The following is a 13665-nucleotide window of genomic DNA, read 5'->3' on the forward strand; positions in this document are numbered from 1 at the left end:
CTTTGTGTTGTGTGTTTGTTGATACCAGATGAACAAAAACTCATGTGTATGTGTGTTTGTCAAAAACGTTGACACATATTTTAACTTCTATATAGGAACAATTTTGATTGATAACATTCCAGTTTGGTATTGGATGGAGATAATTTATCTAGATTACACAGTTCTGCTATCTCAGTGTTGGGTGTTTAGTGTCAACACGAGGAACAATGTCCACATTGTGAGGGAGAAACAAGTGCACGATAGGGAACGTGAAAATGTCGTGGCACTGTGTTATAACCATGGACCTATTAAAGAATAACGCCATGGGCAATGCGCCATGTTTAGAAATAGTTGCCCCTGTTGGCCAGTACTCTTTTACTGCAATGTGAGAGGCTGCAGTTTCAGGATCGCAGTCCTTGTATTTTGGTATTTTGGTGTGTATTTTCGAGTGTTCTTCGACCATTCGCCACATACTCCTAGCATCGGCCTCGGCTCAATTTGTCCCAACACGCAGCCCGTACATCATGTGGGCGTGGCTTGTGCCCACCAACCAGGAGAGCCGAGCGCTGTCTACGTGGGAAAGATGGACGCAGCTGTCACACAGGACGACGGCAAGATGCAGAAATCAACAAATAAACCCAACTTTGTTCCCGAGAACAACGAAGATCCCGCCTCCGAATCTGGACACGATGAAACGCAGCACGACTTCGTGCTTGATTTCGTGCAGAAGGAGTTGGGCGGCGACCTGAAGTCGCTGAAGAATGTCGCAGAGCTGCTGGAGAAAGTCCGAGCGGAGAAGGAGATGTTGGAGGAGCAGGTAAACAGCCACCGCCGCACCTGTTGTATGAGAACAACTTTCTGACCTACATCTATACTGTCGATCGACTTTATCTTGTGTGTGTGTCACGTCGTTTCGTGGCCTGTGCCAATGTCCAGCTCCATAAGGAGGGGGTTGAGATAATCCTTATGCAGATGTAAAGGGCTCACCTTAAGTAGCAAAAACACAACGATTCCTCATTGCATGGGGCTATCCACTAATTAAACATGCTTATGAATCTAATATTCAATTAGATCTTCCAAGTCCGTTCCGCTAGATGACACTACATTCTACACACCACTGGATGAGTTGTAAGCCGTGTAGAGCTTTGAACATGTATTCTGTCTCTCGTCAAGGTGTTGTCCGCTTCCAGTGCTTCGCCTCTGAAAGTGTCCGCAGCACTTGATGCTGCAGAAGAGGCCCAAGCAACGATGACGAGCCTGCTGAAGAGACAGGCCGTCCTCTCCAAAGGCCTAGATCAGGTTAGCGCACCGAGCCCTGACGCATCTCCCGGTGACAAAATCACAACGCACAGCGCGCAGTACTAACGTGCAGTTCTGTCCTCCAGCATCTACAGGAGGCCGAGCCCTGGGTAGACGAGCTATGCCAGAACATCGACCATGTGGACACTATGGAGAGGAGTATGAGATACATGCAGTGCCTTCAGCATATTGAGGAGCTAAGGTACGGCTTTGAGCGCAAACTCGAATGCATGAATCAGTAAAAGGCATAATGACTCAAAACTTTAACCGCATGTATTAAGATAACATTAACACACTGAGGGAAACAACACAGTAGAAGTCAAACTCGCTTAGCAGTGGTTGCCTGGGACTGGGAGTGGCACAGTATAAGGGATGCACGGCACCACAGCATAACATCTAGACATTGCAAAGGGGTGCAGATAATGTATCCTTAACCAAATGTACTGGCTTTGTACCAGTATGACCGATTTTGTAGGGTTGCACTGGCGATAAGGTCATATAAGGTCTCATGTGCCCTCCCAGGTCCCCAATTAGGACACATCGTTTATGTTTTATCAAAAATTGTTGAAATAATGGTGCATGATTGGAGTCTTCTTCAAAAACTGTTGCTAAAGCTAGCGAGCTAGTAATGTGTTTTTGGGGGAGTTGCTTTGTAGGAAGGCCTGAAGGGACGGGCGGGATTATTTTGGTTCGATATACTTTCTTAATCTATTTTACTCGCGCTGGTTTCACCAAATGGCATACCCTACCTTCAATGGAGCAAAGTATTCATATTCACTCACTACAGAAGTCAGAATCAATCCTATGATGTCAAACACGCATTGTTAACCAATACCTCGTTCCCCTCTGTCCGCCTAACCTCCTCTCTCTCCCCCCCTCCAGTGACCGCATACAGCAGTGCCTGATGACCAACAGCGTGTGGGAGGCCATCGACTCGGTGGCTGCCATGGCAACCCTGGACGCCGGGCTGCAGGCGTCCAGCTGCCTACACCTGCAGGGCTTCCTGAGAGCAACGCTGCGCTTCTGGCACAAGATCATCAAGGATCGTCTAGCAAGGTCTGAGCAAGTTGGTCAACACGACAGTTTGGTTTTTTTAACCCTAGGCTGCTAGTCTTGCTTTCCGTGTGGTCTCTCTCTCTCTCTCTCTCTCTCTCTCTCTCTCTCTCTCTCTCTCTCTCTCTCTCTCTCTCTCTCTCTCTCTCTCTCTCTGAGGCTCTCTCTCTGAGGCTCTCTCTCTGAGGCTCTCTCTCTGAGGCTCTCTGAGGCTCTCTCTCTCTCTCTGAGGCTCTCTCTCTCTCTCTGAGGCTCTTGTTGAAGATGAACCTTATTTGAAATAACACAAATTTGTAAACATGAAACAACACATGCATCACCGGCACATTTAACAAGGACTTTTTACCTTATTGAACCAACATTGATTATAATTGCCCATTGGCTCACGGCAGCACTCAAGTGGCATCCTGTGCCTTGCAGTACTGAATAATAAGTGCACTGAGGAGATGGACATGGAGTTCTATTTCTCAGCTAAAATATTGACTCAGACTTTGAGCAAAATACTTCTACTTCTCTGATTACCTTCCAACAAATATAAATGCTGACTATTTTGAGCCAACCAGAAACAATTTACGTACTCAGTTTGATGTTGAGGTAGCTATTCAACTGTTTTAGTGTTTAATACGTGTTGTTTGTAATTTGAATTTGTTTCTTTTGACAGTGACTTCGAGGAACTGTTAACTCTTCTTCACTGGCCGTCCATCTCGCCGCCCATGCAGCCTCTGGCGCCCCCTGCCAACGCGCAGGAGATCAGCAGCCAGCTGGACCTCCTGGTGTCCCAGCTGATGGCTTTACAGACGTCGTATCCTTTAAAACCTTAAACTGCTACCATCATGTACTATGTGTAGTTCGCTCCTCTGTACAATGTGCCATTGTTGCCTCAAGCTGAGGCAGGTAAAACTGCTTTATTAACTACCACAGTGTCTTGTTAAGGTTGAAGTGGTTGAACTACATCACTTCCTGCGCGTCCAAATATGGTCTCCAGCAATGTTCACATGGCTTGACTATAATAACAGCAAAAAAAACAGTTTGTAAACCGATGGCAGTTTTAGATATGATGTTATTTTGTGTCATTCTATGCAGTACTTTAAGCATCCTCTATTCAATACAAATACGTGCGTGCATAACAGACTCCAAAACATTGCACTCGCGTTGCGTGTTTGTCTCGGGTTTCAACGGCTGTGGTTTTATGAGATGGCGCGCGTCAGTCTGTCCGTCTGCAATAGAAAAATCAGTCAGGCGAATCAAAGATCCTATTTCGCCTCTCCCAGCATCGAGGTGGATATCCTGTAACAAAAGACAAAGCTGAACTGGGAATACAACCAAGGCTATCAGAACTGCCAATTCCACCTGGTGCCAATAACCATGTCTCCTACTATTGTTATTATTACTTTTTTTCTCTTTATCTTATTGTTGTTTATTTTTAATTGCTTTTGTGTACCTCTGTACCCTTGAGTGCCGAAAAAGGCGCCTTCAAATTTAATGTATTATTAATATTATTAATATTGTTATTATTATTATTCTAATAATTATTATTATATTATTATTATTAATAATATTGTTATTATTATTATTATTATTATTATTATTATTATTATTATTAGGGCATTGGCTCTAAAAAACCCTTGAGTGCACAGAAAGGCGCCTTCAAATTCACTGTATTATTATTAATATTATTATTATATTATTATCATTATTATTAATATTAGGGCATTGGCTCTACAAAACACAAACCCCGCCCCCCACGGTCGTTGTACTCCCTGACTCCTCCCCCCGCCAGTGACGACCTGATATCGGAGAAGGCGCTGACCACGCTGCCGGGCGTGCCCCAGGCCTCGCCGCTCTCCCTGCCCGTCCAGGTCATGGTGCTGCCGCTCACCAAACGCTTCCGCTACCACTTCACCGGCAACCGCACCACCAACTCCCTGGGAAAGGTGAGCCCGGCGGAGAGCCGGAAGACCGCCAGCCCTGCGTCACTCTCACCTGTACATTGAGCGCGTTTAGCGGACGCTTGTATCCGATAGCGACTGACAATAAGTACGTTTGTCAGAAGAAAGAGATTAAATATATCGCCGTCATCATCACAGCATCATAATAATAATAATAATAATGGATGAATTTATATAGCGCTTTTCTAGACACTCAAAGACGCTTTACAGTGAAGGGGGGACCTCGCTAACCACCACCAGTGTGTAGCACCCACTTTGGTGACATCATCAACTTCATCATCACACACAATGTTTTTGATTTATCGTTCTATGACATCACGGCATCGCGATGGAATAGAAGTGGTTTATCATAGAGTGAGATGGACGGGGAGGTATAGGAGAAAGCCTGGGTCGCTGCCTAAAGGAAGAGAGCAGTTTATATGTTGACTGCCTCCAATGTCGTGTTGTTCATGCTGTAGAATGATTTATTGCTTGTTTAGTGAGTAATATAGAACATAAGGATGGAACGTTAAAAAGAAAAATCGCATACTAAACAGCGAGCGCAGTATTGGTCGAAATAATCGCAAGTTCGATTATTGCGATTCTTTTTATCCCAAATCGTTGAGCCCTGCTTCACAGGCCCGCGTTAGGAGGAGGCCCACGATGAGGGGTTCGCTTGTTCCGCAGAGGGCAATCGGGTTGTTATGTAAAGGGGGAATGTGAAGCCCAGAAAGAGCCCTGGAAGAAAAAAGAGCCCTTGGTTTGAAAGCTTGTGAACAATTATTAAGTGCATCAATTCCAATACATAATTTTCTGTCCCTCCTCCCCCCTGACTAATAATATCTATATTTTTCTAATTTCTATGTTTCAGAAATGTAAGTTTTAAAATTGTTTGTTGTTCAGTAAATAAATGTCAGAGTAAAGCCCCATGCCAAATGTGCTTGTAGAATCACACACACACACACACACACACACACACACACACACACACACACACACACACACACACACACACACACACACACACACACACACACACACACACACACACACACACACACACACACACAGAGAGAGAGAGATCCCGTCCCAACGTGTGTTTCCTCTCCCTCAGCCTGAGTGGTACCTGACCCAGATTCTCATGTGGATGGGGAACAACTCTGCCTTCATGGATGACAAGATCCAGCCCATTCTGGACCGGACTGGATCGAACGTCAACGCCAGGGTACGTGGGATGGCCTCGACCAAACATTCATTCTGTTCCTGGAAGGCTTTGTCTTCAAAGTAAATTGAAAACAGTTGATGAACATTATTGTATTAATAACTGTTATAAGAGTTATTAATATTTTGATAACATCTTAGCAAGATTGATTTCTGAATCCTCAGTTGTTTCAAAGCGTGAACATCTGATACAAGCCCTTAAATATTCTTCGACATTCAAGCCATTATTATAAATTGGATTAAATTCAGCTGTTCAAAGCATAACCTCTCCTGTTACCTCTGGCGCTCTAAAGGGCTGAATACAATACGGTTAATTTAATGGTTTTATATCAGTTTAGAATCTTCCAGAATCGGCTGTGGAGAGCCATAATAACTCAATCTAACCCTTTAAAATTAATTTGTAAAGGACTTTGTTTATGGCCGGTCTCATCCGAAAAGAGAATCATATCGGAAGAATAAAGTAGTGTAAAGACATTAAGATGAGAGTCATTCCGTTCCTTTATCCACGTATAGGTTTGGATACATATCATTTAATGCAGCAGTGTCAACATTGCAAATGGCCACCCGTGTCACAAAGTACCATCCTGTCAACACTATCGTTCTGAGTCTGATCTGCAGACGTTGAGTAACGGGCCTGTACCCCGCCGGGTTCCCCCCGTCGTGTGAGTGCAGGTGGAGCTGTGTCGCGGCCTGCTCAGCCTGGCCCAGGAGAAGCTGACCCACGACCTGCCGCGGCTGCTCTACGACGACACCCTCTTCTGCCACCTGGTGGACGAGGTGCTGCAGTTCGAGAAGGAGCTGCGCAGCACGCACTCGTACCCGGCGGCGCTGCCCGGCCTGCTGCACATCCCCCTGGAGGACGCCACGCTGCAGAAGTGGCTCACCGTGGAGAGGAAGAGTATGCCGGGGGGGGGGAGATGAAGATAGGAGGGTTCATGTTGGAGCCCGAACCGATGCGCGATTTTAGGGATTTAGACGATTCGGATATTCGGGAGTGAAAGGTTTACGATCTCGATATATCGGCTGATCTTCAACATATATCTCTCTCTCTCTCTCTCTCTGTCTCTGTCTCTCTCTCTCTCTCTCTCTCTCTCTCTCTCTCTCTCTCTCTCTCTCTCTCTCTCTCTCTCTGTCTCTCTCTCTCTCTCTCTCTCTCTCTCTCTCTCTCTCTCTCTCTCTCTCTCTCTCTCTCTCTCTCTCTCTCTCTCTCTCTCTCTCTCTCTCTCTCTCTCTCTCTCTCTCTCTCTCTCTCTCTCTGTGTCTCTGTCTCTGTCTCTGTCTCTGTGTGTGTGTGTGTGTGTGTGTGTGTGTATACTGTATATATATATACTGTATATATATATATTGGCGGTTTTCATGGCGATACAAAGCAGTAAACATATAAGCCGATACCGATATATCTGTGAGAGGAAATTTACATTGGTCGGGCGCTAGATTATATATGTGATTGTGTTTATTATTTTGTATGTAAGTTGTAAGTTTGACTCATCACTTTTCAAGCACTAGATATTAAATGTATTGGATTATAGAAAGTGGAAATGCTTCATATAATATTCAGGTTTAAAGAGGTCTTCATAATTTTTTTGGGGGTCATCCAGTTCATTTTCCAACCACTGTCTCCTCCTCTTTCCTCTCCTTCCGTGCGTCCGTGCGTCCGTCCGTCCGTCCATGCGTCCGTGCGTCCAGTGGCGCTGGAGAAGGTGGACTCCATGCTGTCGGGCGAGGGCGCGTGGAGCTGTCAGTACCGGGACATCAGCGACGTGGACGAGCTGAAGGCCCCCGACTGTGCAGAGACCTTCATGACCCTTCTGCTGGTCATCACCGGTACGGACCCCCCCCCCCTTCGTCAGGGTTGTCTGATGTTTTCCTTCTGCTTTCTTTTAGGCTTTGTTGCTTTATTGTTTTACTTGTTAATTTCTTTGCAAGATTTTCCTTGGCACATATTTAAGCTAATTCGTAATTATATTTGTATCTTTTGCTTTCCTAGCATGTTCCGAAAACGTTATTAGTGTATATATCTTTATATATGTAATAATGATTTTTTTATTATTGTATTATATACAATCTACAATTATTATCATTGGATGTAGTTTCTTCGTAAAATTCTTTCCTACTGCGCTCTAGTCAACTTTCTGGAGCTGCCCCCCCCCCCCCACAGGCCTGACTGACCTTAACGTCACCGTGTACACGTCATGTCATGTCACGTTACGTAACCCGATGTTATCTCCCCCCGTGGTGCGGGTCAGACCGCTACCGCGCCCTCCCCTGCTCGCGCGCCCAGCTCAAGTTCCTGGACCTGCAGAGGGAGCTGGTGGACGACTTCCGCATCCGTCTCACGCAGGTAACCACCGGGGGGTTTGACCCGCGGCCGCTGGGAGGGGCCGGAGCGCAGGCCGTGGTCAACAGGCTAGGCCGTACAGAGAGGGGGATCGGGTTCTGTTAGGCTCAGTGTTGTTCAGTTCAACACCTTCTGTAATATATTTATGTTCCCTCACTGCTTTATCAGACATTCATGTTACGTTGTGTCTTGTATCTTTATGTGTTTTGTTGAAGTGAACGTTCAATCTGTCGGAAAAAAAACTCAAAAACAGGGTTTTGGTTTTTGGTTATTGATGTCAACACATAAAATCCTCTTGCTTCTTCGACAAGCTACTACATTTAATATTGGATTTATTGTCCTTCACGAGAATCGCACACACACACTTTATGCTTTGACCGTCATTGTGTCCTACAGGGTTGACCTTCTATTTGACTTTAAACGTATTTGGCAGACTCTTTTAGATGCGCGCCACTAGTGAACAGGTAGGGCGTGGGAAGGACAGATGGACTTTGAGCCCCCTCTGTCTGGGATCAAAACCCCGGGACTGACCCTGGCCCTGTCCCGTCCGTTGCCTAGGTGATGAAGGAGGAGTCCCGCTCTCCCCTGAGCCCTCGCTACAGCGCCATCCTCAACGCCGCCAACTACATCTCCACCGTGCTCGCCGACTGGGCCGACAACGTGGTGGGTGGCAACCGTAGCCCCCGGAGACGCCTGGCCAGAGACGCTGTCCGGCTACACACCTAGCGACACACCTAGCTCGAACCTAGCTACACACCTAGCTATACACCTAGCGCTACACACCTAGCGTTACACACCTAGCGACACACCTAGCGCTACACACCTAGCTACACACCTAGCGTTACACACCTAGCTACACACCTAGCTACACACCTAGCTACACACCTAGCGCTACACACCTAGCTACACCCCTAGCTACACACCTAGCGTCACACACCTAGCGTCACACACCTAGCGTTACACACCTAGCGACACACCTAGCGATACACACCTAGCTACACACCTAGCGTTACACACCTAGCTACACCCCTAGCTACACACCTAGCTTTACACACCTAGCGTTACACACCTAGCTACAAGAGCTAGCTACAAACGACATTGAGAAAAACATAAAATCATAACAGCCGTTTGGTAGAAGAGCTTTCAGTATTATGGTCTCTTCCCTATAGTCTCTGCAATACAGTCTAAACTCTAATCTCTTCACTACTGTATAGTTTCTTCACTAAAGTCTCTTATTTATTGTGGTGATTTTTTTTTATTGTCGATTTTTTTTTATTTTATATATTGTATAATTCAAAAGCAATGCAGAGGCCTCTCTGCATTATTTTCAATATATAAATGTTCAATAGTAGCTTTCCAAAACCACCTCAGTCAGTACCGTTTCCGACCTGTAGGTGGCAGCAAAGTCCCTCCAATACACTCCAGCGTGCGGCTCCACTTAGAGCCTCAGTACTGACCCCTCCCTCTCCCCCCGCCCCCCTCAGTTCTTCCTGCAGCTGCAGCAGGCGGTGGTGTCCCTGGGCGAGGTGGAGGCGGAGGGGGGCCGGCCCGTCCTGGGCCCCATGGAGGCGGGGCGTCTGGCGTCCCTGGAGGGGTCCCTGTTCGAGTCCCTGCTCGCGCTGCTGGACCGACTGAGGGGCGACATGATTGGACGGCTGCTGGACACCGTCATGAAGGACGTGCGGGAGAAGGCGCAGCTGTACCGCCAGGACAGGTCGGTGGACACTAGGCCCCGCCCACTTGGTTTTACCTCGTTTTGATTGGAAGGGAGGAGGAGCTTGAACACTACAGTGTAATTGATTGGGAAGAGATTTAAAGAGACAGTACATCAATTTTTACAGTTTCTAAAAATATATATCGAAATTTTGGGTTATTTAAGACCAAGTTAAATCTTTGATCTGCTTGTGTGTTATGAGCCCACTAAAGATCTTCAGGCATCAGGGACCTGCTCACTGTTCGCTTCCAACCAAGCGTGATGTGTCAGCTTTTAGTTATTATGCATCCCCAGATCTGGAGCAAACCTCCAGAACTCGTGAAGTCTGCTTAACAATCTATTCTTTTAAATGAAGAATCACGATCCCTTGCGTCATAAAGACCAGGTCTATTTTGGTGTGATGTGAAAGTTTGAAATCATTATTCTCTTAGCCACTCCCGACAAGGCTGCCATGCGTGCGTTAATCCCCGGTTTGAAAGTCCTCTCCACCAGTCGAACCACTAACCCCCGGTCCCAGCATCCTCGAGCCTCACCGCCGCGACGTGTTCCCCTCCCGTGCGTTCCCCCAGGTGGCTGTCGCTGCCCTCCCAGTGCGACCAGGCCACCATGTCCCTGTCCAGCTCCGCGTGTCCCATGATGCTTTGCGTGCGGGACCACCTGCTGACCCTCCAGCAGCGCCTGTGCGGACCCCTCTTCCAGATGGCCTGGCAGGGCCTCGCCGACCGGCTCAACAGCTTCCTGTACCAGGACGTGAGTGGCGGGCCGCCCTGCGGACCCCTCGAGTCCGTGCCGTACCGTGCCGTACCGGAGCTTTACCGGAGCTATGCTGGGTAACGGAGGGTAGAGTGTGGGAACGTATGGGGAAGGGAAACGAACGTTTCCCTTCCCCATACGTTCCCACACTCTACCCTCCGTTACCCAGCAACATCTGACACCATCGGCTCTCGGAGATCGCCCAAACCTCAGTTTGGGCGATCTCCGGGAGCTGATGTGATCAGATGTTATCAGAGTGCAGATGGAAGGAAACACTTAAATGATGTGTTAACGTTGAAGCAAGAGGATCTGAGCCAACCCACATCCTTCTGCTACCAGCCCCATGGGTTATGATGTAGCGTGGGAATTATCTAGTGGAAACACGGAATGTGACTTAAAATAAACATGTTTAGCTTCGGTCAGTAGCCAACAAGGTGCTTTGTAAAAATCTATTTATCTTTTATAAAGAATCCCTGGCTTTTTCATCTCTCTCTCTCTCTCTCTCTCTCTCTCTCTCTCTCTCTCTCTCTCTCTCTCTCTCTCTCTCTCTCTCTCTCTCTCTCTCTCTCTCTCTCTCTCTCTCTCTCTCTCTCTCTCTCTCTCTCAGGTGGTGTTGTATAACCATTTCAACGAGGGCGGGGCAGCCCAGCTCCAGTTTGACATGACCAGGAATCTGTTTCCTCTGTTCGGCCACTACTGCAAGAGACCTGAGAACTTCTTTAAGCAGTAAGTGTCTCTGTGTGGGAATCAAAGCGTTAAACAGGAGTTGGTCATAGCCATGTCGGCGAAAGGATGTCGAATGTGTGCACAGAATGAATTCACTACAGTTAAAGGGCTACTATTTTAGTTTTGTATCATCAGATCATCTTCATTATAGTGATACGGAAATGTGCAGCGGAAAAATGTATCTAAAGACATCCGCTGATATACAGCACAAGCTCAACGTATCCTCCTACCAAAAAACTCTCTCCCTGTTGAATGGTCTTTTGGGAGATTGTACCTGGATTTTCTCCTTTTTCAAAGCAACTTGGAACTGCCCAACGAAGGTGCTTCTGTCTCTGGTTCCATTTTGTCCCGGGTATTTTCAAATCCCTTCGACGCGACACAAAAAGTACCGTCACTAGTCGTCTGAACCACATTTTGTAAACTGGGAAGCCTGTGGCTAAGAGGACCAACAGGACTACGTCTACAGTGGTTCGATAAAAAAATCAGATGCATTATCTCGATTTGCTTTACGGCAGGACTACGGTCAACCGGTCTTCTTTAACCGAGAGGTGCCATAACAACCCTGCCATAAGAAATGACATCAGATAAAGATGCATGCTTCTGTCCGCGTTACACCTTTTTTATTCAACTTTATTAAACAACAAAAATCAATCAACTTGGCAGACAAAAAAAGTAACTTATCTCCTTAACTAGGCTAAAACTGTTTTTTATTTAGCATGTAAACGCACCCACTAAAGGGCTGCTTATGGTTCCACGTTCACGCAACGCAAAGACCTCGCAGACGCTTCGACGCAGTCGTGAACCTTTTAATTATGGTTCTGTGTCGGGTTTTAGAGAGCGGACCAATCACAGCCCTCGTCGTGTTGCCTCGACACAAGGTTAACATTTTTGGGAGGCGCACGTCGGGTCCTTGCGGTGGACGCAAGGAGGGTCCGCAATAGGGCTGAACGATTAATCAAATTCAAATCGAAATTTAAATTTTTATTTTGCAATTCAATAGTTAATAAAGAAGTTTGTAATATAAATGAATCGGCCTGGCCTAATGGAAAGAGCAGTTTTTATGTTGACTGTTTCCGATGTTGTGTTGCTCATACTAAAGAATGATTTATTTCTTTTTTAGTGATTAATACCCAACATAAGAAACATTATAAATTATAAAAATCACACATTAAATCGCAACATTGGTCAAAACAATCTCAATTAGATTATTTCCCCGAATCGTTCAGCCCTAGTCCTCGAGGCCGTCAGGGGTCCGTGACCCCCCAGCGTTGCGTGACTGTGGGACCGTGATCTGCCCTTGAGCTGCTCAGGTTCTAACCCTCCTTCATCACCCACCCCCCCCCCCCCCCCCCCCCCCCCAGCGTGAAGGAGGCGTGCATCGTCCTGAGCCTGAGCATCGGCTCGGCCCTGCTGCTCCGGGACCTCCTGCGGGAGGCGCTGGAGGGGCGCGTCTCCCTGGACCGGGAGCGCCCGGGCGGGGCCGCGGAGGGGGCGGGGCCGGGGGCGGGTGGACCCTCCCCGGAGCAGGCGCTCAACGAGCTGGGGGTCTACCGCCTGGCCCCCGGCGACGTGCTCATCCTGCTCAACCTGCGGGCGTCCTGGCCCGGCCAGTGACCCCCCGTGACCTTTTGACCTCTGACCCGGCCGAGGGGTCGTGACCTCTGACCCCTGTGGTTGGGCGGGGTTGTCGAGGCGGGGGTGGATCGAGTCGACGTTGACGTTTGTTCGGAAACTTTGTTTTTCCTTTTTTCGTTGCGTTGTTTATATCCATGTTGGGGTCCCGGGAGGTTTACCCGTGGAAGGATCCGTCAGGAAGGATCCGTCAGCGCCTGGGAAACAACTGGCGACCTTTTAGTAACGTCTGGATTAAGATAAACCCCCCCAAGGTTTGATTTGAAGGTGACGTACGGCACCACCAGGTGTGAGTGAGATTAGCCGTTTGGAAAATCTGCCTCTTCTGACATCACAAGTGGGCGGGTCCACCCAGATGTATGACGGCTTGTAACGGCTAATCACACTCGCCCCTGCTGTTATAATATGGGACCTTTTCACGTTTGTTAGGAAACGTTACTTTTATCTGTGCGTTGTTTATATTCATGTTGGTTTTCTGGAAAGAAGCCCGTGGAAGGATTCATCAACGACCCCCGACCTCTCAGTAACGTCTGGTCTTTGAGCTACGATACTCTCCCCAAGGTTTGACTTAACGGTTAGTTAACGCTTGAATATACCCCCCCCCCCCACACACTCAGCTTCCCCCAGCTCTCCACTGCACTAATGAATTAATGAAGCCATTTCAACCTTTCAAACTCGATTGACTTTGGATGTGATCGTCGTCCATGCTGCTGTTTTAGGCAGGAGACAGTACTTTGGGTCCCATATAAATGTATATGTGATCGCTGTTTATAACGTGTTGGTTATGACGCAAGATTATAATAAACAAAATGGTTACTGGAGTCCCTTATGTCTTTTCATCAGTTGAACCAACTCACCTTACTATGACGATAAATGATTTAAAAGGAATTTTACTCTTACAAAAAAAATAACTTTTATAATAACATTTATACATAAAAACAAAAGTATAAAATGGAGACACAGTTGCATGTGAAAGACGCTTATCTGCAATATTGCATACTAAAAATAAATGTCCAATATCC

The 13665-nt window shown here is 47.1% G+C and overlaps 1 protein-coding gene across 1 annotated transcript; it reads left to right on the forward strand.

Moving 5' to 3' along the window:
* The first annotated feature begins 531 nt into the window (after positions 1-531).
* Positions 532-13464, forward strand: rint1 (RAD50 interactor 1). Its single transcript, XM_030353163.1, has 15 exons — positions 532-796; positions 1153-1278; positions 1365-1480; positions 2161-2334; positions 2993-3133; positions 4112-4265; positions 5374-5484; positions 6153-6378; positions 7167-7304; positions 7727-7821; positions 8377-8481; positions 9303-9532; positions 10102-10282; positions 10893-11011; positions 12373-13464. The coding sequence occupies exons 1-15, from the start codon at positions 563-565 to the stop codon at positions 12623-12625; spliced, it is 2403 nt and encodes an 800-aa protein (XP_030209023.1). The 5' UTR covers positions 532-562; the 3' UTR covers positions 12626-13464.
* The last annotated feature ends 201 nt before the right edge of the window (positions 13465-13665 follow it).

This window comes from Gadus morhua, chromosome 4 (genome assembly GCF_902167405.1).
Source record: "Gadus morhua chromosome 4, gadMor3.0, whole genome shotgun sequence".
In the NCBI taxonomy this organism is placed as follows: domain Eukaryota; kingdom Metazoa; phylum Chordata; class Actinopteri; order Gadiformes; family Gadidae; genus Gadus; species Gadus morhua.